The following is a 26,303-nucleotide window of genomic DNA, read 5'->3' on the forward strand; positions in this document are numbered from 1 at the left end:
AGCGATCTTGGGTTTTCTTTTCGGTTATTCCGAGGTCAAGGATCTTGCATGCAGCATGAGTAAAACCCCGTGCGTATAGCGATAACCTTCCACTCCGCGACAACCAAAGCGACAACACCACTACCCCATCACCTTCCGCAAGCCGTCCCGACGAAGACCTGAATTTTGTAGTCAAACAACGGGAAGCCCAAGAAGAAACTGGTTTTACTGGTGATCGCGATCGCACAGACAGCTGCATCGCCCTACCCTAAGAGACACACAGACAGCGACAGCAAGAGCAAGATGATGTTGATGATCACACAGTAATTTGGTGCGTAATTTCCACACTATCCGTTAGAATCGTTTGCGACGTGAGCGTGTGTGGACAGACGTGTTGTTGAACGTGAACGTGAGCACCATGGAAACGAAACGCTTGGCCAACTTGGTGGCGATTTTGCTCAGCTTCCTGGCAGTTGGGTTCATTAGCACGCAGAAGGACATCAACACATTTGGCATATTCCGCGAGAAGTCGTACTATTTCGGGAACACATTTAAGGTAATTTGTGCGGTGTGATGTCGTAACACGCCTTGTGGTTAATTAAAGGTGTCATTTCTTTCATCGTTCACACACACAGCTCAACTGGTATAAGGCGTCGGAGTACTGTAGAACGCGCGGCATGTTTCTGGTGACAATCAACAACGATGAACAGCTGAACGGTGTGATCGAGTACATTGAGAAGAGTGGATACACGAAAACGCACGACATCCTGCACATGTGGACGTCCGGTAACGATCTCGGGGAGGAAGGACAGTTCTTCTGCTCCTCGACCGGCGAACGGCTGACGTTCGATCGGTGGACCAAAAACGAACCGAACAACGCGATGCACGACAACTGCACGTACGAGCACTGCGTCGTGCTGGAGTACTTCCAGCCGTGGTCAATCAACTACACCTTCGACGATAGGCCGTGCGGGGCGAACAACTTCTTCATGTGCGAAACGTTGTACGATTAGAACCGAGGGTGGTTTCGGTTGTGTGATTTAGTAGATTAATAAGAAAGTGTGTGGTTTATTTAAACCTTCAAACAGTACAGTACTGTGTATTAAGTGTTGATTCTTACCTAAATTATAGTCAGTCTTTAAAATAAACCGTATCACACTCACTCGATGCGATACTTTTTCGACAGCTTCTTTACCTTGTTGATGGTAATGCTGTCCAGAATCCAGCCGGGGGCAACCACAATCTGCCCCTCGATCGGTGCCGCATCGTTATCGTTCGGTTCCACCACGAGAAACTTTGCCCGCGACGCATTACCGGTCACCTTTCCGCGGCACAGCACGATCAGCTCGCGCAACTGCTGCACGGGCACGGCACAGCGCGGCGATATCCAGAATGGGGCAAAGTCAGCCCACAGCTCGTTGCGGTACTGGCTGCCGAAGGCTTGCCGTTCGCTCCGGTTCAGCTGTACCGCGCGGGAAAACTCCTTCAGCTCGAACCGTTCCTCCGGCAGCCACCGACCGGCGTGGTACGATTCTACGATCCATTCGTAGCGCACGATCCACAGACCGCGGATGAGCGCACGCAGCAGATTGATCGTACGGCGAGGCTCGAGCGTTACCAGATGTGTGGTGTTGTCGGACACGTTCGCTTCGATGATGAATCCGTCAAGGCTTGCAATGGCCTGGGAAAAGCAAGGGGAGAGAAAGTAAAAAGAAGAAAAATTTTAAAAAATGTTATTCTTTTTTAGCGATGTAGTGTTTAAGTGCGATCGTACCGAAGGGACACAACACGTGACAGCAAAGAAAGGCAATTGGTTGTTTGGTTAAAAAAAAGTGCAAACACATGACTTTATTGAGCCAGTTGTAGTTGGGAAAACAATGGGTAGAATGAAAATAAGAACGCAAACTAGCTAAAAACCACAAACAGACCCCCCGATTACCCCCATAATTCACTACATGCAATTGCCCTTTCGACAGATGTTCCGCGAGCTACAATAATATCCAACAACTGCCCCTTTTGCCAAGCTAAAAACTCAATTTCATCCCCATTTTTGTGTTCAATTCACTGAGGGTTTACATATCATGCTCCGATCTCTACTACTGAAAGCGTACCTCCTTCACGAACGTGCTCTGCTCGGTGTGCAGGTTAGTGGTGGCCAGGTATTGACGGGGAAGCAGTGGTCCACCGTTTTGCTGTGTCTGACCACCGTTCGGTGGATACTGTGATGCCATCGTCGGTAGGCCTCTTCCAACAGGGAATAGATTCTTCCTCGGTCCTTCCTTCTCTGGCTGACACTGGCCAGGTTCGGCTTGCGACGTGAACAGTGCCGTTGTGCGCCGTTTCTTCGTTAACGAGCTGGTCGGGCTTTTCATATCACTTGAAGGTGCCAGTGAGCGTCGTTTCGTGGTTGCTGGTGTTTTACTACGCCCGACGGTGGCCAGTCGCGGCATTATGTCCTCTTCCGATGTTTGAACATTAAACAGTTTACGCTTGCGGGGTGGTTCTTCGGTCGGTTTGGACACGGCGGGTTGCGGTGGTGGTGCTTTTTCGATCGATTTGGCCGCTTTCCGGTAGTACGTATCCATGCAGGTTTGAATGGCCTGAGGTGTTGGTGATTTTAAGGCAACTTCAACCGGTGCCACGGAGGGGAGTGGTCTATCCTTCGTGGGGTTGGCTTCTTCACTTTGTGGCTTGGATGATGCTGCTGCTGCTGCTGCTGCTGCCGCCGCCTGACGATTGATTTCCGTCAGCCGATGGTCCATAATGTCCATCGTGATGTCAAACACGGTACGACGACGACGATCCGGTGCACGCGTTGAGCTGAAGACGAGCGAATCTTCGTACTGCTGGAGAAGCGTTTTTCCACGGTTCGGTGCTGAGGTCGGTTCCGGCGGTGCCACCGTACACTTTGGCGTAGAGCTGGAGGTAGGATTCGGTCGATTGACGATACTGCTGCCATCGGCATGCGTTTGACGTGAGTCCGACTGTTGGTAGAATGAATCGGTGAGCGGTGGTGGTGTTTCACTCACTTCCAGCGGTTCCATCGCGGTGGAGGAGTGGTTCGGTGTGTACAGTGTTCTACGCCGGTTGATTAGGGAAAGTCCCAGCGATGATCGTGTCGTATCGTTCGGTGACGCCTTAATGATCGCATCCGTCGCACGCTCAACGGTCGGGATGAACAGGGTTCGGCGACGATCCTTAGGGGCGTTTGTCGCAGGACGATTGCCTTCTTCCGATGAAATGCTTATTACAGATCCAGTGCTGTTTATCTTTGTCTGTTCTCCGGCAATGGGATTCTGACGAATAATGCTTGACATTTCCATGTCTTTCGGCGAGCATATCGTACTCCGTGCTCTCGAAATGACCTTCGTTGCCGTTAAATCAGTCTTTGTTAGTTCCATCGATATGGCCGCAGATACGGGAGGCGTATTCTCCTCATTACCGAAAGCGATCGTCTTTCGCCGGGAACGTTTGTTCTTCGACACGGTAGACGCTGGCGTGACTACTGCTGCACCGGAAGTTTCGGCTTCCTTTGCAGCAACGATCGTTTTACGCCGACTAGATACACGCACAGAGGGAAGCTGCACGGACGAATCGCTTATTGTGATAGGTTCTTCCGTTTGGTTGAGATCGTTACGCTCACTGAGACTAGGTTGATGATCCTTCGGAAGAGAAACATGTTCCTTTCCGCTCGGAATGAGTGTGCTGCGACGCGTGCGAGTGGATCTGGCGGTGGTCGTGGTGGATGGCACCGTGTCAATTTCAGTCGCAGCAGGAGCAGCAACGATAGTCTTACGCCGGTTTGAAGTGTTTGACGACTTTTCCGGTTCGATGGAAGTTGTTTCCTCATTTGGTAGCACAATCGTTTTACGCCGAAAAGTCTGCTTTGGAGTTTCATCGATCTCATTGCAGTTGGTGTCGGCCACGGTTTGCTCCTCTTCTACATTCGTCATTTGCGGGGTAAACATTACCGTCTTGCGACGCCCTCGGGGAGTGCCGGAAGATCGTGGCTTCGTTCCAGATCCGGGGAAAAGTGCTCGACGTGAAAGCGTTTCGTTGTTCGCTTCCTGCGGTGTTTGCTCCTCTCTGGCCGCATTGGTGCCGAAGGAAGTGGTTGGAGTAGTGGTTGAGGTCGGATTATCCTCATCCCGCTCCATCGGTGTCGGTGTAGATCGGAAGCGTTCCAGCAAGCGCATTGGGGCTGCCTGGAGCATCTGATCGTACTCATCGATCGGACCGTCGGCAGAACTGTCGATTTGATTTTCCGCTTCAAAATCGCTCAGTATGCGCTCTAGCCGATCGTCTTTCCGGATCCGATGCAGCACCGGGAGCTTCGACGGTGGAGATATCACTGGAGCCACGGGAGCTGCCTTTGACTTTGCTGTGACGTTGGGGCGTTTCTTGGCTCCAGCTGCTGCCTCTGCACCAGGTTGCATCGATTTTTGACGCTAAAAAAGAAGGGGGTTTTTAAACTTTTTGTCATTTAATCCAAGCTCGTTGCTTTACTTACTCGAATTCGCTTGAAGAGATCAGGATTTTCGTACCGTTCTAGGTTGGAAATTTTAAAGTCATTCGGGTTCATCAGGCAGTTGTGCCGTTTGCACGCCTCTATCCACAGTATCGAAACAATCGGAATGTTCATCTTTTTTGCCTTTTGGTACGTGGAAAGCAATCCATCCTTGAAGATTACGTGAGTTGTGTCCCTGTGAGAAAGATAGAATAAAACGAATCATGTTACCATCTGTGTTTAACAAATAATCGCTCCATTACTTACTTCAAGAGTCGCTCGTTAACTTTCGCCCCGAGGGAAGCGATGTGTTCCTTGATACCGTCCGACCGATTGTCCGTCCCGGAACGTACCTCCACGTACACGCACACCTCGCGCATCACCTCCTGAATCGTGCGCTTTTCCAGCGCCTGTCGCTCCTCCTCCGTAATGATGTCCTGTTCCGCGTATGACACATCGAAGTTGCCGTACGCGTTGCGCTTGGAGACGGAATTCAAGGCACGCACTGCCCGCAATCTAGCCGTCGCTGAAGGACTGTTGTAATCACGCATCAGCAGCTGAAGATGGCGGTTGGGCGGCTGGACCGATTCGACCGCCGGCGGAGTATTGCATCGCATCGCATCCGGTGTTTGGTGCAGCAGATCCAGTTCAAACGGTGAGCTTCTTCCGGACAGGCAGCTGTCGAAGGAATCGTCCGCCGTACGCTGCGATTCCGGTGCGTCCGATGAGCTGCGCTGAAACAGCGGCTCATCGCTCGGTGTCGATAGGAGACGCATCAGTAACGCCTCGTGCAGGCTCTTCCTTCTACTGGGAGTGGCACCATCTTCGTAAACCACTTTCGACTCGCTGTGCGTCGACACCGAGGAGCGTTGCTGCATGGCGGGCGGTGTGGCCGTTTTGTGAATCTGTACCGAAGACCCGGCCCCGAACCCGACGGATAGGCGCTTTTGTTTGGGCGAAAGTGTGACGCCACTCTGATCCAACATCACACGCTGCATTTTCGATGCGAACCGGCCCTTTTGTATCACCAGTGCGCGAGATTATTCACTTGGTTGATGGCAGCATTCTGAGCATCCGTTTTTACACTTTATTAGAAACACTTTTCGTGCCCTTTGCAAGCGAGATGTGCAAGGCGCAGATTGGGTGTGTGATCGGTTTGTGACGCGTCGGGAATTTCGAGCCAAACGGTCGTTGCTGTCAGATGGCGCTTAAGCACGGATTACACCGCGTATGATGTGTCGGGACTTGCGGTAGGGGTTTGCGTGCCCAAAGCCAGTTTCGTACCGTCGCCAGAGCATTGGAAAATCGTTAGGAATTCGTTGGAAAATGATTCGTGAGTTTTGTGCTTTTTGTGCTACAAAAAAGTAAAAACAAAGGTAAATATTTTATATTTAAGGTAGTTGTAATCTGCAGCCGTTGTGTGTAATTTCAGGATATTCAGCATCTTACGGCGACGGTGATGGTGCCGGAAGTTACTTGTGTAAATGATTTTTCATTACTTTACCATGTTTCAACTAGTGTTGGGTAACTCAGATTCAGATTCATGAATCTGAATGAATCTTTGGAATGAAATCAATGAATCTGAATCCCGATTGGAAAAATTCATGAATCTTCAAAGATTTATGAATCTCAAAAGATTCATGAATCTTCAAAGATTTATGAATCTCAAAATATTTATGAATCTCAAAAGTTTCTTATATCAAGGCAGATTTACTAATCTCTAAAGCAAATCTTAAAGAAACTTTAAGAATTCATAAATTTGTAATTTTTTTTATTATTCTTCTTTTTTGTGTAACAACCTACGTGGTCATGCCAGCCTATACAAGCTTTTGGGACTTCTTGGTAGTTGAACCGACAACGAGCAAGTTATACACTCTTAAAAAATTTTGCCGAATTGTCGGTTAATTTTTGCCGAGATCTGCACAACTGAGATCTCGGCAAAATCTCGGTTAAATTTCTGTTGCCGACATCTCGGTTAATGACATTTTGTTTTGACGTTTACGTTTAACCGAGATTTTCGGTTAGAGCAAATCGAGATTTCGGCTAAATATAAAAACATTTTATCTTTATTTTAGTGGTTTTATTTGCGTATCAAGTGGGTTTATTTAGGTAACATAAATAAACAATATTATTTACTGGGAGAAAGAGTCATAGCAGTCTGAGCCTATGATGATGGCAGAAAGTCACCCTATTCTTATGAGATTTCTGGTGTGAAGCGTAGGGACAGGCATTGGTTCATCCGCCGGATGGGGCACAGCGTTTGGATATGGTATATGTACAGGAAAATGAGCCGGACAAGGAGCGGGCACTGGTACAGGCACGGTTCTGTAAAGCGGGCAGAGTGAAACAAGTCTGAGTGAACCCTGTTTAGATTTTACGTGGTCGAGTGTTGATACTTACTTACTCGTGTAGGCTAAGGTTGAACCAATCGGATTAGCTTCTACATATGATCCTTCAATAGGGACTGCTCCGAGCGACGCTCTGAAGAGCACCGATTGCGTGCGCTGATGGAGTTTCCTAACCCCAACCCCGTTCCATACCCGTGCTCGATCGCATGCTACTGATACTCGGTTTTTTTTCACGCTGAGAGACTCATTTTCACTTATATTTTTACACTTTTACTTTTACATCACAACATCACTCCGAAAGGTTTTCGTTTCATTAGCACGAGATTAACAGAATGACGAATGACAGATAAAATACCGAGCCTCGGCTAATCCAAACAGTAAAGCTGAAATCTCGGTTATTTTGACGGACGAGCTCGGTGACAGCTGTGTTAACGTATGTTCTCGGCAAGTTGGGTTGCCGAGTTTCGGTTGAAATATTTATTTAACTGATATTTCAGTTTTAAATGGTACTGATTTTCGGCTACTGGGATTTTTCGACTGACATATCAGCAAGAATCGAAAGAGCCGACAAATTTCGGCAGTATTTTTAACTGAGGTCGTGAAATATTTTTAAGTGTGTAGGTAGGATTGGGCAAATTTAATATTTTGGAGATCATACATCTATAAAGATTCATGATTCCCAAGAGAAATATGAATTTAAATGGATTTATGAATATTATAGATTCATGAATTTTAAGAGATTCATGATTCTTTAAATATTTGTGAATCTTTAAAGATTCGTGAATCTTTGAAGATTTGTGAATCTTTGGGATTTATGATTATTTAGAGAATCGTGAATCTTTGAAGATTCGACTCGAGATTCGAATCACTCATCACAGAAAATTCATATGAATGAATCTCAACGAAAGATTCATGAAACCCAACCCTAGTTTCAACATCTAAAGTAAACTAAATCCATACATCTATAGGAATGTGCTTCCAGGGACACAGCCCAAGCCTCCCTTTTGCAGGACTTTCCCGCGTGTTGCAGCAACCGATTCCCTTATCGCATAGTTTCTTTCTGCTGCGACCTTGACGCGAACCCAGCCCCCAAAGGAACGGAGCAGCCTCCGTTTAGAATCAATCAAACGGGTGAATATTTATGAAACAACGTGCCCCAAAAAATCCATATCATTATCATCGTCCAGCCATCCAGGACCAGGATGATGGTGATGATGGTGTGCCCATTCGCGCGCCCCGAACCGTTCGTACGCTACGCGTTCGGGAAGGTGTGGCAACACGATCATCATCATCCAGGGTGTTCTCCGGCGTTTCTTCGATCATCGCTTTCGCTTTCGGGCGTTTCTGGTGGCATTAAACGACAGCGCAAGAAGCTCGAGCTGCCTTTCTTCTGACACCTTCCGAACGGGGGGGTATAATTATGTAAACGGTTTTCCTGCGGATTCGGATAATCGATTAAAAGCAGAGGAGAGAAAACAACGCGCAACATCTCTAGCACATGCCGGTTGCATGATGCCGTTGGCTTTTGGGCAAACACATTCCCTTCCATCGTTTGCCAACATTTTGATGTTAAAGATCGTTTGATAAAAGATTGCGAAAAGATGCGAACCTGTGCCAAGTGAAGATGTCTGTTGGCAGTGACTGAAGGGAGAAATATTCCTCAATCTGCAAACGCTTCTTTTCGTGCAAATTTTAAAACAACACATTGTATTTTTATACAACTGACAGTTACGCAGAGAGCTGGTGGAACTTGGCGTGGTGACGGCTTCCAAAAGACGACACTTCGTTAAACCGTTTTGGGTAGGTTTGAAGTGTACTGATGATATCGGGCATCTTCTTGAGCACGAGCTCCCTCTTGACTGGCGAAAGGTTAAGCGGTACAGCTTCATTTTTCGAACGCCGATGTAAAAGCGTAAAAAGCGGTATTGTCTTCTCCACTCCCCGATTGCTACTGTCGTGTTGACCTTTTTCTGTTAAAAATAAGTCACATCGAACGACACGAGTAAAATCAAAAAAATCTTGAAGCTGTTCGAACGAAGCGGAGAAAGGATGATCTAATGCGGCCAGAAGTGATTGACAAATCTCTGGTGGAACACCTTTTGAGCAGCCGTTTTGAGCAGAATGATTCCAATCAGTAAGTGGGTACATTCGTCAACTTAGATCCGGGTAAGCCATTTTTACTCATTTCGGGTGTTTCTTTTGCATCGTGCATCTTACTTACCCAACTGCGCCACCACAACAACCGCAGCAGCAGTGATTGCAGTCCGGCCTCATTCATCTTTGGGCGTGTTTTATCTGCAAAGTAAATTCGTTCACCCCCTGGGAGAGCCGTGCATTAGCCATTTGTCGCGCGTCAGTAACATCCCTCGTCGGATGAGCTGCCTTCGACCTTCGACCTGTAAAGATGCAATAATTTACGAGCTTTTTTATGTTCGTTTTGGCAAATATCCCCCCAAAAGAAGAGGCATAGAGCATCAAGTAACGTTTTTTTTGGGGAGTCGCGACAAATTTCGTACGCACCCCGCTGCCGCAGTTGACCCAGTTCCGCGCGCCCGATGCCTTCCTCCAGTCATTACTATTATTATTGTTGTACCGCCGGGAGTGTTGTGTCATTTTTTTATTGGGTGTGTATTAGGAGGGATTGGGTTGTGGGGGTTTGGGGCTCTGTGGTTATTGTGCGAATTGTGCGTTTTTTTTTATTTGCATAATTTGTAGATTCACAAGAAAGTGGCTTTTCGGAGGGGGGAGACGGGGTTGGGCTGTGGAGTTGTGCTGGGAAGGGTTTGGCAAAGTTTAGCGTAGCGAAAGCATGCCAACTAGATTCGGCAAGCGTTGCCGTTCGCGTGACATAATGCTGGTGGGGTCAACCGGCAGGCAAACCCGTCTTGGAAGTTTTGGGACCGGTTGGGACATGGTTGTGGCTAAATAATGCTATCTTTTGGCGAGATATGATGATGCATTGGATGCGTGGAGCTTTTAGAACATCATCTCTTATTGTGAAGATCATTTGACGATACTATTGACACAAGCCTGGTCAAATAGAGCAAATCAAATTGACTAATGAATTGATCAATGATTGAGAATGTCTCTGAATGAGAGTAACATTTTAGGAAACAAAAACAGCTTTTGCCAAGAACCTCAAACGCTTAAACCATTGCATGAAGTGATTAAAATTACTTTTCTAATCTGATCTATTATTTGCGTGCAAAGTCATATTATAGCCTGAATAACACAATCTTCCAGCTTCTTAAAATGAACCAAGAAGCACTCGATCACCGATCTTTACGATCTTTCCTTTCTCATCTCACTTAAGGAGCCAGTTATCAATCAAGTTTCGTTTACTTCCTTTACACAGAGCTTCCTGCAGTGGCCCGTGTCACACCGATTGAGTCACGAGCTCCCGCCTCCGCCCTAGTGCGGTGTGGAAGTGAAGGCGCGGGAATGTTTTCTTATGCCTGGTTAGCAGCAACGGCAGCAGTTAGCGGGTATGATCGAAATTCATGTTCGCGTTTGGAGAAAGAAATTATTTACCAGATGATGACGACGGTTGCTTAGTGAACGAAAGGTGGGTTGGTTGGTTGGGTGGTAAATACCACCGCACCTCGTAGACGAAGGCTTTTCCCCCACCCGATTCCGTTCGGTTGCAGGCCGAATCTCCCCCTCTCTCTCTCTTTCTCTGTGTCTCGTTGTAGGTCTCGTGCAGCGTGTACAAGCGTTTACTACCGCCGTAGTGAAGTAGTTCATAGTAGGGGAACGCAAACCCGCAACGCAGTAGGCAGGCGCACGTTGAAAGTCGACGAAAACCCCCCCAACCGAAAATCGACGATCCCCGGTGTGCTGATGTGTGTGGAACGATCGCGCGCGCGCGCACGGTTCGATCGATCATCGCTCGGTTTCGTACCGAAAAACCCAAACCATTCCGCTGCTGTGAACGCGTGAGGTGCGTTCGGTCGTGTGTTTTGCACTGCTTCCTTGTGTCCTGGCGCGTGGCGAGTTTTTTCTGGCGAACGTTCCTGGGTGCACCGAGCTCCCTTTAATCGAAAGGGTCACAAAGCGGCTTTTACCGGAAGAAAAGCACCGTGTCTATTTTTGGGGTTTGTATTGGGTTCAACCCGTGGTAGTTTGTTGGCTATTTTTGCGCGTGTACCGATAGGAACTGTCTACATGGTGGATCCCGTTGCACGCGTCTTCTTCGGTGTGATTGCAAAGTGTTCCTGATCCCCGCGACGATATCATCTGGAACCGCGTGTTGTTTTGCTGGATGAGTGTGTATGATTTAGAAGCTTGCGCTGAACTGGTGCTTAGTGGAACGTGACGATCCCCAGTTGCCGTTTTGAAGGTGGTTGTGAAATAGTTTTGCAGTGGCAAATGGTGCAGCCAAACACTATCGTAACGTATTGTTCTTGTGCTGTAAAGTGGCTCGAAAATGGAGTTAATTTTTGTGAAATGATTGCACTGTTATTGCTGATTAATTGTCTATAAAAGTGATCCCCGCAGTGAGCGTGACAGTACTAGTACATGACAGAGAACACCTAACCATATTGGTAGCAATTTTGAGGATGTTCACTTTCGGTTTTGGTCCGCTATTACTTCGTTCGTGCCAATACACAATCCATTCTCTCTCTGTGTGTGATGAAGTGTTCCGTGTGGTGAGGATAATTTATACGCGAGCCGTTAGCCCGAAACTGCAACCGAAACTTACATCGAAAACTTCCGTCCCTCAACTGTTAATGCTACAAGCGATACTTCCGTTGGATGGGGAGTTCGAATAGAAAACGGAAAGCCAAAACTCCTCCCCACCTCTCCATCTTCCGACTAGAAGGTAAGCATGAGCGTGCATTATTATGACTGATTTAATTTAGCAAAGTAATCGATCGTAAAAATGTACCAACCGGGGGAGGGCTCTGTCTTCACCATTCGCACCATTGTAGCACCCCTGCCTTCGCGATACAATATCTATGGCCAGACGTTCATTTTTTGTGTGGCGCTTACGAAAATGGGGCTTTGCTTTGGACACCATCGAGCACCGTTGGGCAAACATTCAAAATAGAAGACCACACCGTGTCGAGCGTCGCAATCGATCGGCCTGCGTTGGGTGAAAAGAATGTATTGGATTGTAGGTTTTTTTTTGCATCCACAGTTTGCATTGCAACGGCTCCTGCGATTGGACTGATTTGCTCGAATGGGTTTTTGCATTGGATGCGCGGGTCTGCATCAGCCACCCGACAGACGTGTTAAAGGGGATACCCAGCCGAAGAAGTAGCGAAAAAAAAAGAGTAGACGGTTTTCTTCAGCCTTTTCACAAGGTGTCTTGGGGTGGGTGGGTTGCTTGAGTGTCTGTCTTCATGCCCCAGAGGGAGGGGGTATGCAGTTGCATTTGCGATTACATATTATGTGGGGCTTCTGCCTGATTTTTTTTCGCTCTCTTTTTGCAGCCTTTATTACCGACGATTGTTGTGTTGGTTCATAGGCATGTTGTGTGTGCTTGTTCTGCTCGGCCAATCGTTTGAGGAACGCTGATGGCCATCACACATATCGGCATATGGTGGTACAATTTAATTGATCGGTAGTCAAAATGTGCTCTGTGTGTGTGTGTGTGTGTGAATACGTACAAAGCAAAATCTAGCAAGAGTGGCAGTCCCCGAGCATTGTGTATTTTCCATTTACAAAGACACCTCCCCATTGCTACCACCCGCGAACGGGGCTGGTTTGCGTGTGCAGCAAATGAATGGCCATATGTGAGCCGCCCTGTCAATTTGTGTACTTTTTGGCAAGTTTGGCCAACATTGGAAACATTTTCGGGCGCACCTTCACTTTCCATGTGCATTTGCGCGGCTGGGCGATTGATTTTTCACGACACGACCGCCTTGAAAGGTGGTTGCGAACCGAAAATTGAAAATTGCACCCCCGTCCGCTAATGGGTGACAGAAGAGAACGGTGAGAGAGCGAGGGAGAGAGAGAGGTGGGATGCGTGTTTTGCAAAGTCAACGCGCACATACCACACGCCAAACACCCAATCGATCATCATCCTTCGACAAGTTTCGTGCGACTCAAGTGCTCCCACCTCGCTCCGTTCTGGCGGTGGGTGGTGGCAGCTTTCCGTGGGTTCCGCTCGGTTGGAACGTCGGATTGCGGGGAGGAGGAGGGTGCACTAGAAAATGTGCCCTCTTGGCGGGCAAGAATGTTTTGCTGCTTGCCCCCTTCTGCTGGTGAGGTGTCTTCCGATCATTATTGTTTCGCGGTGTGTCGATGGGGTGACCCGCCACCGCCATCAACCTGGGTGCAGCCTGCATGTGGTGGCTTTTAATGAAAGCATTTAAAAGCAGCGTTTGCCCAACCTCTCTCTGTTGCAGCAGAGTCGTGTGAAACCTGTGATGGGGATTGCTGCGAAGGGCCTAGGAGCTAGAGCTTCCTCTGGAGGTTTGGAATGCGATCGAAAGCTGCACAGGCGCTGCACCGTTGCACCTGCAGGCGTGAAGTGATATCACGCGCCCCAAGCGTGGAGCAGCTGGTGTAAGGATGTTTGAGGTGTGTTGACAAGGATTTAAAGTATTTGAAGTTGACAACCTACTTGAAATAGCCCGCTGAGGAAGTCAAAATTAGGCACTATCTCCATCAAAAGGGAAAGAAATGATCTCCCAAAGAGGAAAATCGTGTTTTGCTCTAGAAAAGATCCTCGTTTGACTTGCTTGTACCTCGTGGTTCGTAAGCTATGGAGGGCACAACAATTAAACGCCACCAAACTATGACCACCGTATTCTATTTGTTTGTGTGTGCCGCCCGAGGGCCTGTTCCGCACCGAACCGGCCCGAACAGGAAGGAAGTCCGCACCAGAGCCACAAGCACCATAAATCAACAATGGTAATAAATGTAGCTACCGAAGTTTGTCGCCTTGCTTCAATTACCAATATAAAACACACACACACACTATACAACCGGAATAGGGGGGAGGTGAAACATAAGAGACAAGGGTGAGACGATGGCTCTCGCTTCCTCCTCTTCACCCAACGCCGTTCCAATTCATCGAATCTGGTGTGACACTGGGTGTGATACTGTGGGGCCATTTTCCTTGCGCTGGCGGTTAGTTTTGACCCCCGACGAGGTCAATTTGTACCATTCAGAGTGTTTGGGGTGTGCGAAAATAAATAAATATAAAATTGGCATCCACACAAACGGAAAGACCTTCAAGGAAAAAAGCAACAGATCTTATATTAGCATTCTGCATTCGCGTGAAGGATGGTGGAAAAGTGACAAATTCTTAGTACAGTTTTTCCTTCTCAGACCAGTACACTCAAGTCTGAGTTGTGTTTTGCTTTAGAAGTATTTAATTGTATGCTTAATTAACCACTAATTTGAGGAGTCTAATGCTTATCTTCTTGATGTATGTTTCTGCAATAAAAAACAACAATCATAGACGACGAACCTCACAGTTCTGGCTTGCAATTGCATCTCCATAAATTCTAGATAAGCCCCAACCAAAATGGATAGACCGTGGAATTGGGTTTTAGCGAGCCGGATATTTGTGGCGGACATGGAAACGCTTCGCCGTTTGAAGGCCACGTAACGCCATTTCGATGTGCCTCGAAATGGAAGAATTAAAACTAATTAATGGAAAATCGGCGTCTAAACCTTGCGCCGGCTGTGTTTTACGGGTGTGTGTGTGTGTTTGATGCTTTTCTTTTGCTTTTGTTTTCGGTTGTTTTTGTTTTTTTTTGCACAACCAACACACCTTAACCTCCTGGGTCTGGTTGCTCGGGCCACGGTTCATCGGCTGCAATGCTGCACCAGTATAGGCCCCAGGCTGATGGTGCTAATGTCGTTGATGATGAGTGTCGATTTAACCGCAAACGAGCCGCCGTGGAGAGGATTTGTGCAACAGCATCGTGGAGTTTTGCCGCTAGTGGCGGTCCGGCGGTGTGAGGCGGATTTTCCGACCGGATGTTCCCCACCGCCCAACCCCACCGAATTGGAAATTGAGTCTGCACGCAGTGCTAACGCCTTCCGGCAGTAATCGATGCGTCACCGTATGTCAGGCTTGAGATAAAACAGTGCCCTGCGTTGCTTTGGTCCCAGCGCACATCTTCACCTTGTGCATGTGTGATCTAAAATGTTGATTCACCACAAAGGTGCTGGGGTACTGAAAAAAACCCCAAATAAAGTTATCGAAATCGAATTCAGCCAATTATAAAGACGACAGTGATCGACACGAGTCGTCGATCGATGCAGCGAAGGGTTTTGGTGATGATCAAATTAAAACTCATCGAACATAAATCAAACAAACACATTATCCCAGCGTCGGTTTTCGGTTACAAGAGCTGGTGCGAGCGGCGATTACGCAAGGCCTAGACAGCCATGGTGGCATGTAAGGCCACACCACACGTATGAAATTCATCAATGGGTCTTGTCCGGGGCCCTTACTGCGCTTTCGCTGCGAGTAGTAGAGCTTCGAACAATAATCTCATTAATTGGAACGCACCGGTTGCGGGTTCATCTGCTCCAAAATGTCATCAAAAAACCATCAACAAAAGGGGCCGTTGTTTCGCGGGCACTGATTGACCTAAAATTGACACAAATTATCGAACGAATTGGGCGCAGTCTCTTCGTCTCTTGGCGGTTCGAAAGTAAGGACGTTTGGATGTTTTTTGTGGTTGCTGTTGTACGTGTATGTGGGCCGAAAAAAGCCAAAACAATGCCACAAGATGGTGCGTCCCTGGCAAACGGTTTCGGGACTGATGTGGTTCGGGTCGCTCCCTCCTCTGATCCCTCCACGCAGTGTGATTATGTAGACGGATAAGACAGCGCACCGGCTCGAAAATCCCTTCGAGCTACCATTTGTTCCACATTCCGCCCCGGGGAGGTATCGTACCGTCCAAGGTGAGTTCCGCACACACCGGGATAGCGTGGAGCGGTCGGACGGTTGCGGTGCTACGCACAGAGGGGCTCACGCAATCCGAACCGATTGGACCAGTTTGTCCACGGGGTTTTTACACATCGGGTCGAACGAAGGGAGCGTATGGGAATTTTACCAGCGTCGGTCCAGTGGGGGGAGACCCACCGTGTTGGGCAACACGGACGGCAGGTTGCAACATGTTGCGAGTTGGCAGTGTAGATGGGTCCCCGTGCTTGGGTTTTTACTTCTTCTGCTGGAGAGTCGTTCGGCAGGTACGCGGCTTACTTCTCCCGGCGTTTTGTCTGTTTGTGTACTGCGAGGCACTGGGGTTATCGTATGGGGTGTGACAAAATCTTCACCCTGACAGGTGATCACACGGTGGGGGTTAGTTGAACATTTCCACTGGAAGGCTAGTATGGAGTTCTAGCATTGGCGTAGAGTTCAAGTTAAACTCTTGTCTATTTTTGGAGTTTTTTGCGATATATACTCTGCTCCGCTTGATGGCTACTACTAGAAGGCAGTCTTTTAATTGGTCCTTCTAATTCGACAGGTGTCAGCTGTCATCATCGCCCTAACTGACCATACACAACTTATCCCCCCTCTGTGGTGGTGGAGTGTGGTGCTAAATGGAAGAAACATCAATACACTCTTTATAGCTTGTTGTAAGCGTTTTATAGAGCTACATTTCCTTCTCCAAGCCAAGCTCTCTTCTGTCAAACATTACTTCTCTAACCATCGCCCAACACCGAAGCATAGCAACATATAACCCATGATCATAATTCTCATAGAATACTAATAATCTAACATGTCCTTTATCTTTCTCTTAATGGTGGACAACATTTGTGGCGCTCTTAGCTCACTCCTCTTCCCCCTGCGTTTAGGAACAAATCGTTCTGTGCCACACTGCTGGCCGGTGTCACCTATAGCTGGCACATGTAGCCGTAGATGTGTCGTTTGAAAGTGTCCACTGATGTGATTGTTACCGATCGGTGTACGTGATACGCCACCCTTCCGACACATTGGCAAGGTTTTTCTTTTTTTTCACAGATACGATTCTCTTCAGTCCCGAGAACCGTGTGAGACCCTACGACACAGGGTGGTAAGCTTTGACCTGTTGGACGATGGTGCAGCGAGAGTTTGGGCAGTGGCGCGAGGAGAAGTTTTATTTTTTTGTTACGTTTTTATGTGTTCTCCATTTCGTATGCCATCTGCGAGGATCGCGGGTTATTGTGCGGAGATTTTTTTTACAGTTGTTGCCCCTTGCTGTATACTTGTTAACTGCACACACTGCGCTCGATGCTGGCCGATAGGATGTTGATAGGTTGAACGATTTTCTCATTCGCCTGGCGATTCGCACGTCGATATCGATTTCGAGACGATATAAAATGATAGCCCCGGGGACGAAGGCGATGACAGCACCGCGGATACAAGAGCCGGGAGGGTGTAAGGGCAAAGGCCCGGGGGTGGCCCCAGCACACGGTGCTTGGGATGTTGGAGAAGGTCATGTCTTACAAGGCGCTTAATTGTTACTCTCGTTTCAACGTGGACGATCGCATCGCGGGCAGTTGAAGGAGACGGTGGTGGTGGTGATGATGTTGTAAGGTCATGAGAATCACTTGCAGTGGAATGGAAAGAACTTCCTCCTGACGCGGTGGGTTGGGTCTCGTGGGCAGAGTTGGGCAGAAGCCGAGGCGAAGAAAAACACTTGAAGACTTGAGCTCAGATCGACATAAATATGCATGATGCTGTTTTGAGTTGCACCGAGCTAGTGCTTCGTTCTTGAGGTCGATATTGTCTCTAAGGGGTTGACACTATTGGGACTCCACACGTTTGCAATTTCCAAAGGAATTTGTAGAGCCTTAGTAACAGCAAAAGTCATAAATATTTCACCCAATGTTGTTTAATCCTAAAATATGAATCATTGGATGTAATGTGAGGGATTTTTGTGGGATTTTTGAGGGACCAACTGGAATCTTAAAGTCCCAATTTTCAGAATCGTTGTTCCCCAAACCATTCCTTACTCTCTACGTGCTGAGGTCCGCCCACACGTTTGTGTTGATTCTCTTAATGGCATTTCCTGTTTCGGTGTCCCCTCCGTTTCAACCATCTCCTCAGCGATCTCGCTTCAAAGAGGTCCCCGTATGAAAAATATGACGTCCACGTCCAAGTGTCCATGCTGCTCGTAAAACCAGACATTTGAGCTCGGCTTGAAATCACAATCCCGTCTAGCAAGATGGTTACGAAAGTGGTTTAGATTTGCCACTAGTGCTGCCACCGACTGACTGACTGACTGACTCTGCTCGCTTTGTTACGATAGCAAGGGTCTATGGGGCTGCTTTTTTTGCTGCTGTCATTTCGAAAGTAGTTTTGTTTCAGAGTTCAACAAACTTTACCTTACCGGACACCACCTGCAAGACGACGGATCGGATAGCGCTGGTTGATGAATTGGTTCGCACCTGAACCTACTGGTGGTTGGTAGGCTAGGCGAATCCTGCTTTGATTTGTGTAGCAATTAAGAGCGGAGACAAATCTACGCATACTTTCGAAGTGATGGAAATATAAGGATTAGTTTTAATAACATCACTCCATTCATTTGTAGTGCGTCTTTTGCTGCGGTTTTGTTCACTGAGCATAAATGTCAAAGGTAAAAATAGCGTATGAAAATAAAATAGGATAATTATGAATCTCAAAGGGGAAGAAAACAACACGCAATTAAATAAAATTGTTGTTGACATTTAAAGAACTGGAAATCGTAAGGAGGTTTTTGCTTTTGCACCATATTTGTGCAGATCTCGACAGAATGATATGGGGTTCTAGTCAATAATCATAACTGCTTGATCATAATAATCATGACTAAACAGTCTAGAATGTGATAATAATTTTCTTATGAATCTCTATGACAAATGACATGAGACAAGCAGCCATTACGCTATAGTCGTGTTGAAAATAGAAAACCTTTCTTAACAATGCTGAAGTCAAAGTCCAACGAGCTACTGGCAGGAGTCGCAGTGATCGTTAATCAAGTCCCACATCATAAATGGTAGCAAAATACGCCACATCAGTACTGTTCAGTGCTGTTTAACTTTCAATTTGCAAACTAACGGTGCCTTCCTTCTGTACCGGACATTGTACTATGACGTACTACCTTTAGATGCAATTATTATTCTCTTCTCGGCTCTCAAAGATGCCATCCAATTAATTAATGTACCCTCTCCCCCAAGTGTGGGCCTGCGAAGTATCACTAGGAAAGGATGTGATCAGTAGTTAGTCATGTGTAGTAATCATACAAACATTTCCTACCGATCGAGCGGGACAAGAAGTGACAAAGCAAAATTTTACACTCTCCATGTTGCTCACTCCATGTTTTGCATCTTCAACGTATCCTACCCGGCGACACAACAGCTCATTTTATTCTTCCGTTCTTCGTTGTTTATTTGCAGTCATCGAGGATCGCGGATGTGGATCGGATATTTAGGGTCGTTTGTACCATTGTCAACCCTGCTCGCGTTGCAAACCGGATCGATGAACAAGGACTGGTTGAAGAACAATACGAATAAAAAACAAAAAAACCCCATCGAATCAAAAACAGGATCACAGAAAAATAGTTTGGCGGGCGTGTACGTGTACACGGTCGATGGTGTGAAGAGTGCTTTGCGTAAAGGCCAAATACAGGTGCAAGAATCTGTGAGTGTTGACTGGCAACGGTGAAAAAAGGGTTGGCTGCGGCAGAAATTATGATCTTGACTGACGACAGTGTAGAATGAACTCTGTAGCTTTGCGCGATTGGCATCGAATTCAGTGCGTAAAGAGGAGGTTCGTCGCTTGCACGTTGGCATTGAGGTCTCTCGTGTTTACTTGTTTCGAGCAGCGAGCGTACTTTGTTCAATTGATTGCATTTTGTTGCCTCGTATTGTTTTATTGTGTGGTGTAAAGGTGTTTTGATTGTTAGTGTTTCAAATAAGTGCAATTAGTTTGTTTCTCTTCTTTCAGTTTCTTTGGTTATTGTGCGAAGTCTATCTATTTTCTTAAAAGTGTTCCTTTAAAAAAAAATAGTTCATTCTTAGTGGCCCTACGGCTTGTGTGTTCATACTAGTGGCAATGAAAAGCGCTGTGCGCTAAGTGTTTAAAAAGAAAGCAAAAAAAGTGCGTAGAGTACATCTTGAAATCTTTTTGTACGACAAAAGATCTCAAAGTTTCGTTGTTCTCTTAGGAAGTGTGCATCTCGCTCGGTAGTTTGTAGTGATTTGGTGCTCCACAGTTTGATACGCGATAGCGCTTTGCAGTGTGCGAGCGTCGGAGTAGCAGAATAGCGTCGGGAGGCTCGAAAGTCGCAAGCGCCGCTTATCGAGAGCGTCATATCGTTCTGCTGTGTTAGGCGGGCAAAGTAACACTCTACGCGATCAAGATGGTGATGTCGCTGTACCGGACTATTAAGGGCCACACGGGCACGTACAAGCGTAGGAAGAACCGCGAACTGGAGCGAAGGTAAGTTTAAGCGGGCGTGGGCAATTTGCTTGGCTGTACTAAACATTTGAATCGATTTCTATTCCACATAAAGACCATTAGATCGGGTTCATTTAGCGCTTAAGCATCATCATATCCGTCTGCCGTTTGCTGGAGCTTCCAGGAAAGTGAAAGTATGAACTCCCCTTGGAAAGGGGCTGTGAACTTGGGGGTCAGGTATGACGTTTCCGGTTGGCCCATTCATCCGTTTATTGCTTTACCATGTGGATGTGGCTGCTGTGGGGAGTGGCATTTGAATACCGTGCACAGATGTAGTTGATTCGAGCTGGTTGTTAATTTAAGCAGAAAAGATGAGTTCGAAACATTATCAATCGAACCTTCACAACCGTGTGATGCTGCTGCAATGGGGTAGTACTTTACTGTAAAAGCAAACATAATCACGAATCGTGTTGAGTGTGTGTGTGTGTGTAATGCGCAGAAGGTGTTAGAGGGCGTGACCGAGCGGTTGGTTGGATAATCATGCGAAGGGAAAGCCACCTGGGTATGTGAATTTGGTGGGCCCTCGACCTGACCGCAATGTGTTGTGTGTGTGGCTTTGTGTGTCTGGGTGGACGCGTGCGTGTACTGCCGCGAACGAATTATGATCGTTAGTGATGAGGCTCCACCGCTGGCGGAGCGAAGTTCCCAAGCACACCACACACGTGTTTCCGGTGCGCGGTTCCGAAATCCAGCCAGCCCAATATGCACACGCATCACGCTGCAAATGGTAGAGGATTTTTCGTTAGTTTAGTGTGTTCGTTGACGGTTGCAGGAATGGAAGCATCCGTGCGCGAAGTATGCCGCCACAAATGAACGTGGCGCGGGAGCGTGGCTCACAAACGCTGAAACGCTTGTCTCCCCAGAGCAGAGGGTTAATAGTAAAACTCTCGGTAGCAGCAAAAACAGCAAAAAAGGCTAAATAGTTACAAGGCAGCTTTATGAATGTTTCAGACACTTTTCATTGCTTTTCACTTTGTGGTTTATTTTTGCCTGCACACAACAACTACGCCTTATGTGCACTCCTGGGCTGGGCTTGGCGCATGGGAGAGCAGGCAAAAGCTGCTGAATCATTTACCGGTAATGGGAGTTTGATTAAATCAAATTATTTGTATTAGATGTTCAGCGCATCAGGTGATGAAGGTTAGCGAAAAAAACTGAACATGAAATAATAACATGACATTCGCGATAAAATCACACATAATGGTTGTGAAACAAATGAAATTCGGTGTTGCCTTCTTCACTTTAACATTCGTGGCAGTAAAAAGGTGTGAAAATGTGTGTAATCAATTCGAATCTTAGCCGCAGATGATTTACAACACGATGAAAGCTACCGAAGAGATATATTCCATTTTCACTTGTTTTTCTTAATAGATCGTGTTACATTTGACTTTCAAGCGGTGTCGGGCATTAATTGAATGTTTGTTTATGAAATGTTTTATGGATGAGTTTGATATTTATCGATCGTTCAATATATCGTGCATGCTGTGATCGGTGGTGTTGTTTATTTTTGATGCCGTTGTTTGTCGATACTAATGAAATGCATTTGTCAATCGTTAGGATAACTAACTAGCATTCAAACCGTCATGAAACTTGAATCTAATGTGTCGACTTTGATACAAACCGGGCGAAAATAAAATCCACCAGCGAGACCACCCATGGGTTGTTTTAAGTTACCCTTTTCAATAGATTGAAACGAGACATGAAGCATGTTTTCCTACTTGAAAATGATGCGATGGCTCGAAAACTAGATCCTTCCGAGGAAAAACAAAATCTCCGACTAGAGGATCGTCTAATGCTCTACAGAACGTCCATAAATGGATCGTGTGTGTGTGGTTTTCCTCGCCATCTTCACTTGCGAATACGATTAATGTGTGTGGTCCCAGCATCATGATCTGGCGGTACTTAAATCTGTTCTGCGATCTGTCAGATCGAGATGGCGAGAAGCGTAACGAATGACGCCTCATTTCGCCTCCTCGGTGTACGTTTCATGGCAATGGTTCGTTCGTTAGATGTCGTGTTAAATGTCGCTTATAGTTATTTATATGACTGAAAAATGAATCCACCAATGATTTGTTTATTGTGTGTTTAGCAACTGTTTGACATAATTATATTTGCTTTAATCAGTTGAACAGTTGTTCTAGCAGGAGCCTCTACCAAGAAAGCTTAACCAAGCGTACGGAATTTTCAGAACAATCGAAGAATGGCACATTCCTTTACTCACCCAGAACATGTACTGAATGGGTCGATGTTGCGCACCAACACACCAGTGTGAATGGAACAAATTCCACCGAATAGTTACATCGCTTTGTTCTCTGCTTCACACTCACCGGGCAGATTACCGCTACAAATTCTTACAAACCTCCACCTCCACATTACCACCTGAGCGTTTGTCGCCGTCCAGTGACAACGATCTCTAGTGACAATGTCTAGATCTGGTGGAAATCAGCAAGCCTGCTTCTGCAACGTGTTGTACTCTCCGTTGTAGCCCGGGACCATGCTTATTGAAATGTGTAGATCCAGATCTTTATGGGATATCGATGAGGTAACGGAACGCGCTCGATGTAGTACCACCGAATGGCACACACGGTGAATGTGCTGCTCACGACTTGGCATGTGGTCAACAAACTCATTTCACTAGCTAGCCCTCCGACACAGTAAAAACCGATGGGTTGACTGCACTGTCTCGTTAGAGAATGTCACGGGGGGAAATATTCCAAATTTTATAGCTTCCTAAATCGAACGACATCGCCACGGCTGGGGGGACACGTTATGCAGAAAATGGCATTAACCTTGCGAAAAGTGGCGTGGCGTTGTTAGCTCTGAAAGCAGGAAGGAATTTTCTCTGTGCTGTACAAATTTACGATACAGTTTAGGGAGTGTGGAGGGAGGAACGTGTCATTCGCCCTTAGAGGGTGGCATGTCGTTCGGGATGGGAAGTATCTAAATCGCGCCATGTCGTGATTTGGCAGGCTTTATATGACGTAGTCATGCCCTATCGTTGTCTGCTAAAAATGATCATGTTCTCGAAATATTACTGTATATTTATCTCTCTAATATCAATGGGAAATGTTGTCATAGATTCGTTTCTTTTTTTTCGTTGCTTCAAGTGACTTCATAAACAGCTCCCCCGTCGTGGAAGGATTTGATGCCATTGAGATGTTTATTTGTGTAATACGCTACTGTAAATACTGTTGTGTGGAGCTCTCCTGCCCAGCTCATGCCCACTCCAATCCTCTTTCAATATCACACGTTCTTGTATTACTCATCAAGGCCAGCGAAAGATTTGAATGAGCGTCGGAAGCCGAACGAACATCATCATGCACACTGATGTGTGGCTGCTGTATACAAAACACCTACGGAGGAGGCTGCTGTAATGAGACGCAGCTTCTCAAACAGGTGACCTGTACGCTGTGTTACTGCAACACACGCTGCAAGCAAATGCGTAGGCGGCACTTGACTCAGCCTAATGCATGAAAATGTCATAATCATCGCTCGACGTTCGACGAAGGTGTCGAATGATTGCTCAACAGAAAGCCCCACACCGCCGCCAGCCGAAGATGTCTCTATCGATGTGTGTATTGTTCGCGTGTCGCTTCTCTTGTTCTCCGTCTCTGGCCCCACCCAGCTATGATTACACTTCCTTCTTGAACCCTAGTTCGGTCAATTTAACGCTCGATTGGGGCGAAATGTTCCGTTTTCGACGAAATTGGCGACTTCCATTACGTGTGTTGTGTGTGCACATATGTGGTTATGCTTGTAGATCGCATCGCGTCCCCTTATGTGAGATGTGAGCAATGAGCACCGCTTCTATGCACACAACATTTATTTGGTCGCTAATGGAGCGCTAATAGTTTCAAACAGTTTCCCTACCACTGTCCAGCATAGTGGTTGTGGCGCACTCACTCTTTTCTTCGCATCGTTTGCCGATAATATAGATCACACAAACCATCGCGGAGGCAGCGCGAGACTCATGAGGCATAAACCATTCCATGGGCAGTTTCTCCTGCGCTTCTTATGTATTTTACCGGGCAGAAGCGGACAACAAAGCGCACGATAAGCCACAGTTTGGAATTGGAGCTGAAAGCATTACATTTAGAAAACGATTTAAATATCTCAATACCACCCTCCTCCCCCTCACGGAGAGCCAGCTTCCATTGCATGGAGATGTGCGGGAATGGGCGGTTTTGAATGAGAGTTTTGCGCCTTCATTTGCGCTCTCACTCACTGCCATTTTCAATCGGGGAGGAAAAATCAGCCAACGGAAACGATGCCAAAGCTGGGTGATTGGCGAATGTTTTTTTTTGTTGTTGTTTCTGCTCCTATCGTACGCTTTGTTTATGCTCAGGGTGAATTCTTTCTCCCCGGTGCAATGCTGGTGCACCAGGGAGGGAAATTTGTGCAGCGTTTGGTCGGCTTACGGTGCCTGTGATTGCGGAACGTTTTCGGAAGCCGGCCCAAGCCAAAGAGGGTATCTATTAGCGGCGATCCAATTTGGAGGCGGAACAGCTATTATCGACAGCGGTGGCGCTTCGATCGCAATTACTATTGACGGTGCGCGCGCGCGCCTGATCTTTCCAAACGATCGGTAGGCTATCGTGTGGGTTATACATACAACGCAAGAATCTCGCGTTGGAAGGTGCTTTGTAAGCTTCTCTAGTATTTAATCTGAAGCTTGATATTAGCGTGGCCGATGGTATGAAATCATTTCCATTTCTCCATCTCCATCAGGTAGCTTAACGATGGTTCTTTTCTTCTAACGATTGATAACAGACTTTTAACTATGCACCATCGTAGTAATTGAAACAAACTGCATCGTTTAAACGGAATTCAGATTCGGTATTGGTTTTTCGTGTAAAAGATAATGAGAATGTGTGTGTGTGTGTGTGTGTGTGTGAGAAAGTGAAATTGAAATGAATCTGTTGGAGATCGATGTAAATAAATATTTAGTGGAAAATGTGCCTCATGAAAACAAGCAAAGAGCAGGTTCGTCGCTTACTCAACTGGAACTAATTAAACGCACAATTAAACCCTGCACAAAGAGTAATCATTATGTCATAAATGACAGTAAACAGAATAAACTTTCATGTACCAGTTTGATTATAACATTCACAGCAGGTGCATAAAAATAAGAAAAAAATCGCTACAAATCTCGAACTACATATTTGATTAACGGCGACTCAACACGCGTCACAAGACATGTCGATTGTGCCAGCTTGCGCACGCATACACATGGCAACACTTGGCTAGCATAGGAAGGATTGGCTTTCAATTGGCAATTTGCAGCAAACTTACATTGCCGACCTGTCGCCATAAAGAATCCATTTGCGTTCGACAGTGAACCGAGCCAGTCCCGCTCGCGCTTCAATTGCATATTGTTTATTAGCGAACGAATTAATCGTCAACCGTGGCCGGGAAGGAGAAGCACCAGAGAAGAGTGCAGTGAGCTGTGAGCTTCCTTTCCCTTTAATGCCAGGCACACTGGCTCACCCAGATTAGCGGCCGGCTGCTGGTAGTAGTAGTAGTTTGCATTTTAATGCCAAATCGCAACGATATCAAGACCTGTTGTATAATACTTTCAAATGGGTATTATCTCTCCCATTTACGGCTTGTATTATTGCACTGGCCGTAGAACTTGATTGCATTGGTTGAGATGGTTGTGGATAAAGTAAATCGGATTAGGCAAAGTTAGTGGGGTAATCAAGTCACAGTTATGTGTGCAAACTTTTCTTCACAAATTGACTCATAAATGAAAGAAGCGATTGTGATTTTAATTTATTTATCTTGCAATACGAGACATATTTCTGTACTAGGTAACCTTTTCCCTTGCTTTATTTCTCTTCTCGGTCATGTTACATTACGTCGATGAGCTCAATTAGCAGAATTCCTTCGGGGTTTTGTTCGGAAAAAATGTGCAAACGCTTCATTGGCACTCCCTAAACAATCCTACTGGGCTCGGTATTATGACCTTCTCCCTCTGTGTGACATTGTTTTGCTTCGACATAAGCAGCCTGACAGAAGGGAGTACTAAAAAAAACACCCGAAGGTTCGTCGCTTACCTACCCGGTGTTATATTTTG

The 26,303-nt window shown here is 46.5% G+C and overlaps 3 protein-coding genes across 5 annotated transcripts in view; 2 read left to right on the forward strand and 1 right to left on the reverse strand.

Annotated features, from left to right (window-relative positions):
• The first annotated feature begins 99 nt into the window (after window positions 1-99).
• LOC120950228 (C-type lectin 37Da-like) lies at window positions 100-1,069 on the forward strand. The gene is made up of 2 exons (XM_040368092.2): window positions 100-535; window positions 615-1,069. Exons 1-2 carry the CDS (start codon window positions 398-400, stop codon window positions 990-992), a joined length of 516 nt encoding a protein of 171 aa, XP_040224026.1. The 5' UTR covers window positions 100-397; the 3' UTR covers window positions 993-1,069.
• Window positions 1,070-1,138: 69 nt separating this feature from the next.
• Window positions 1,139-5,791, reverse strand: LOC120961477 (uncharacterized). The gene is made up of 4 exons (XM_040385196.2): window positions 4,754-5,791; window positions 4,490-4,682; window positions 2,091-4,427; window positions 1,139-1,660 (listed from the first exon to the last, which is right to left on the reverse strand). The coding sequence occupies exons 1-4, from the start codon at window positions 5,482-5,484 to the stop codon at window positions 1,139-1,141; spliced, it is 3,783 nt and encodes a 1,260-aa protein (XP_040241130.2). The 5' UTR covers window positions 5,485-5,791.
• Window positions 5,792-10,540: 4,749 nt separating this feature from the next.
• The window catches only part of LOC120949353 (uncharacterized), a 140,902-nt gene continuing 125,139 nt past the window's right edge, over window positions 10,541-26,303 (forward strand). Inside the window, exons 1-2 of one of the 3 annotated variants that reach the window (XM_049605126.1) lie at window positions 10,541-10,928; window positions 19,715-20,209. In XM_049605126.1, coding sequence (XP_049461083.1) covers window positions 20,130-20,209 — 80 coding nt within the window. In that variant the 5' untranslated portion in view covers window positions 10,541-10,928; window positions 19,715-20,129. Of the gene's footprint in view, window positions 10,929-19,536; window positions 19,565-19,714; window positions 20,210-26,303 lie in introns of those variants that run through there. The other 2 variants (XM_049605127.1, XM_040366613.2) reach the window with 2 other exon arrangements.

The sequence above is a fragment of the Anopheles coluzzii genome, chromosome 2 (assembly GCF_943734685.1).
Source record: "Anopheles coluzzii chromosome 2, AcolN3, whole genome shotgun sequence".
NCBI classification, from domain to species: domain Eukaryota; kingdom Metazoa; phylum Arthropoda; class Insecta; order Diptera; family Culicidae; genus Anopheles; species Anopheles coluzzii.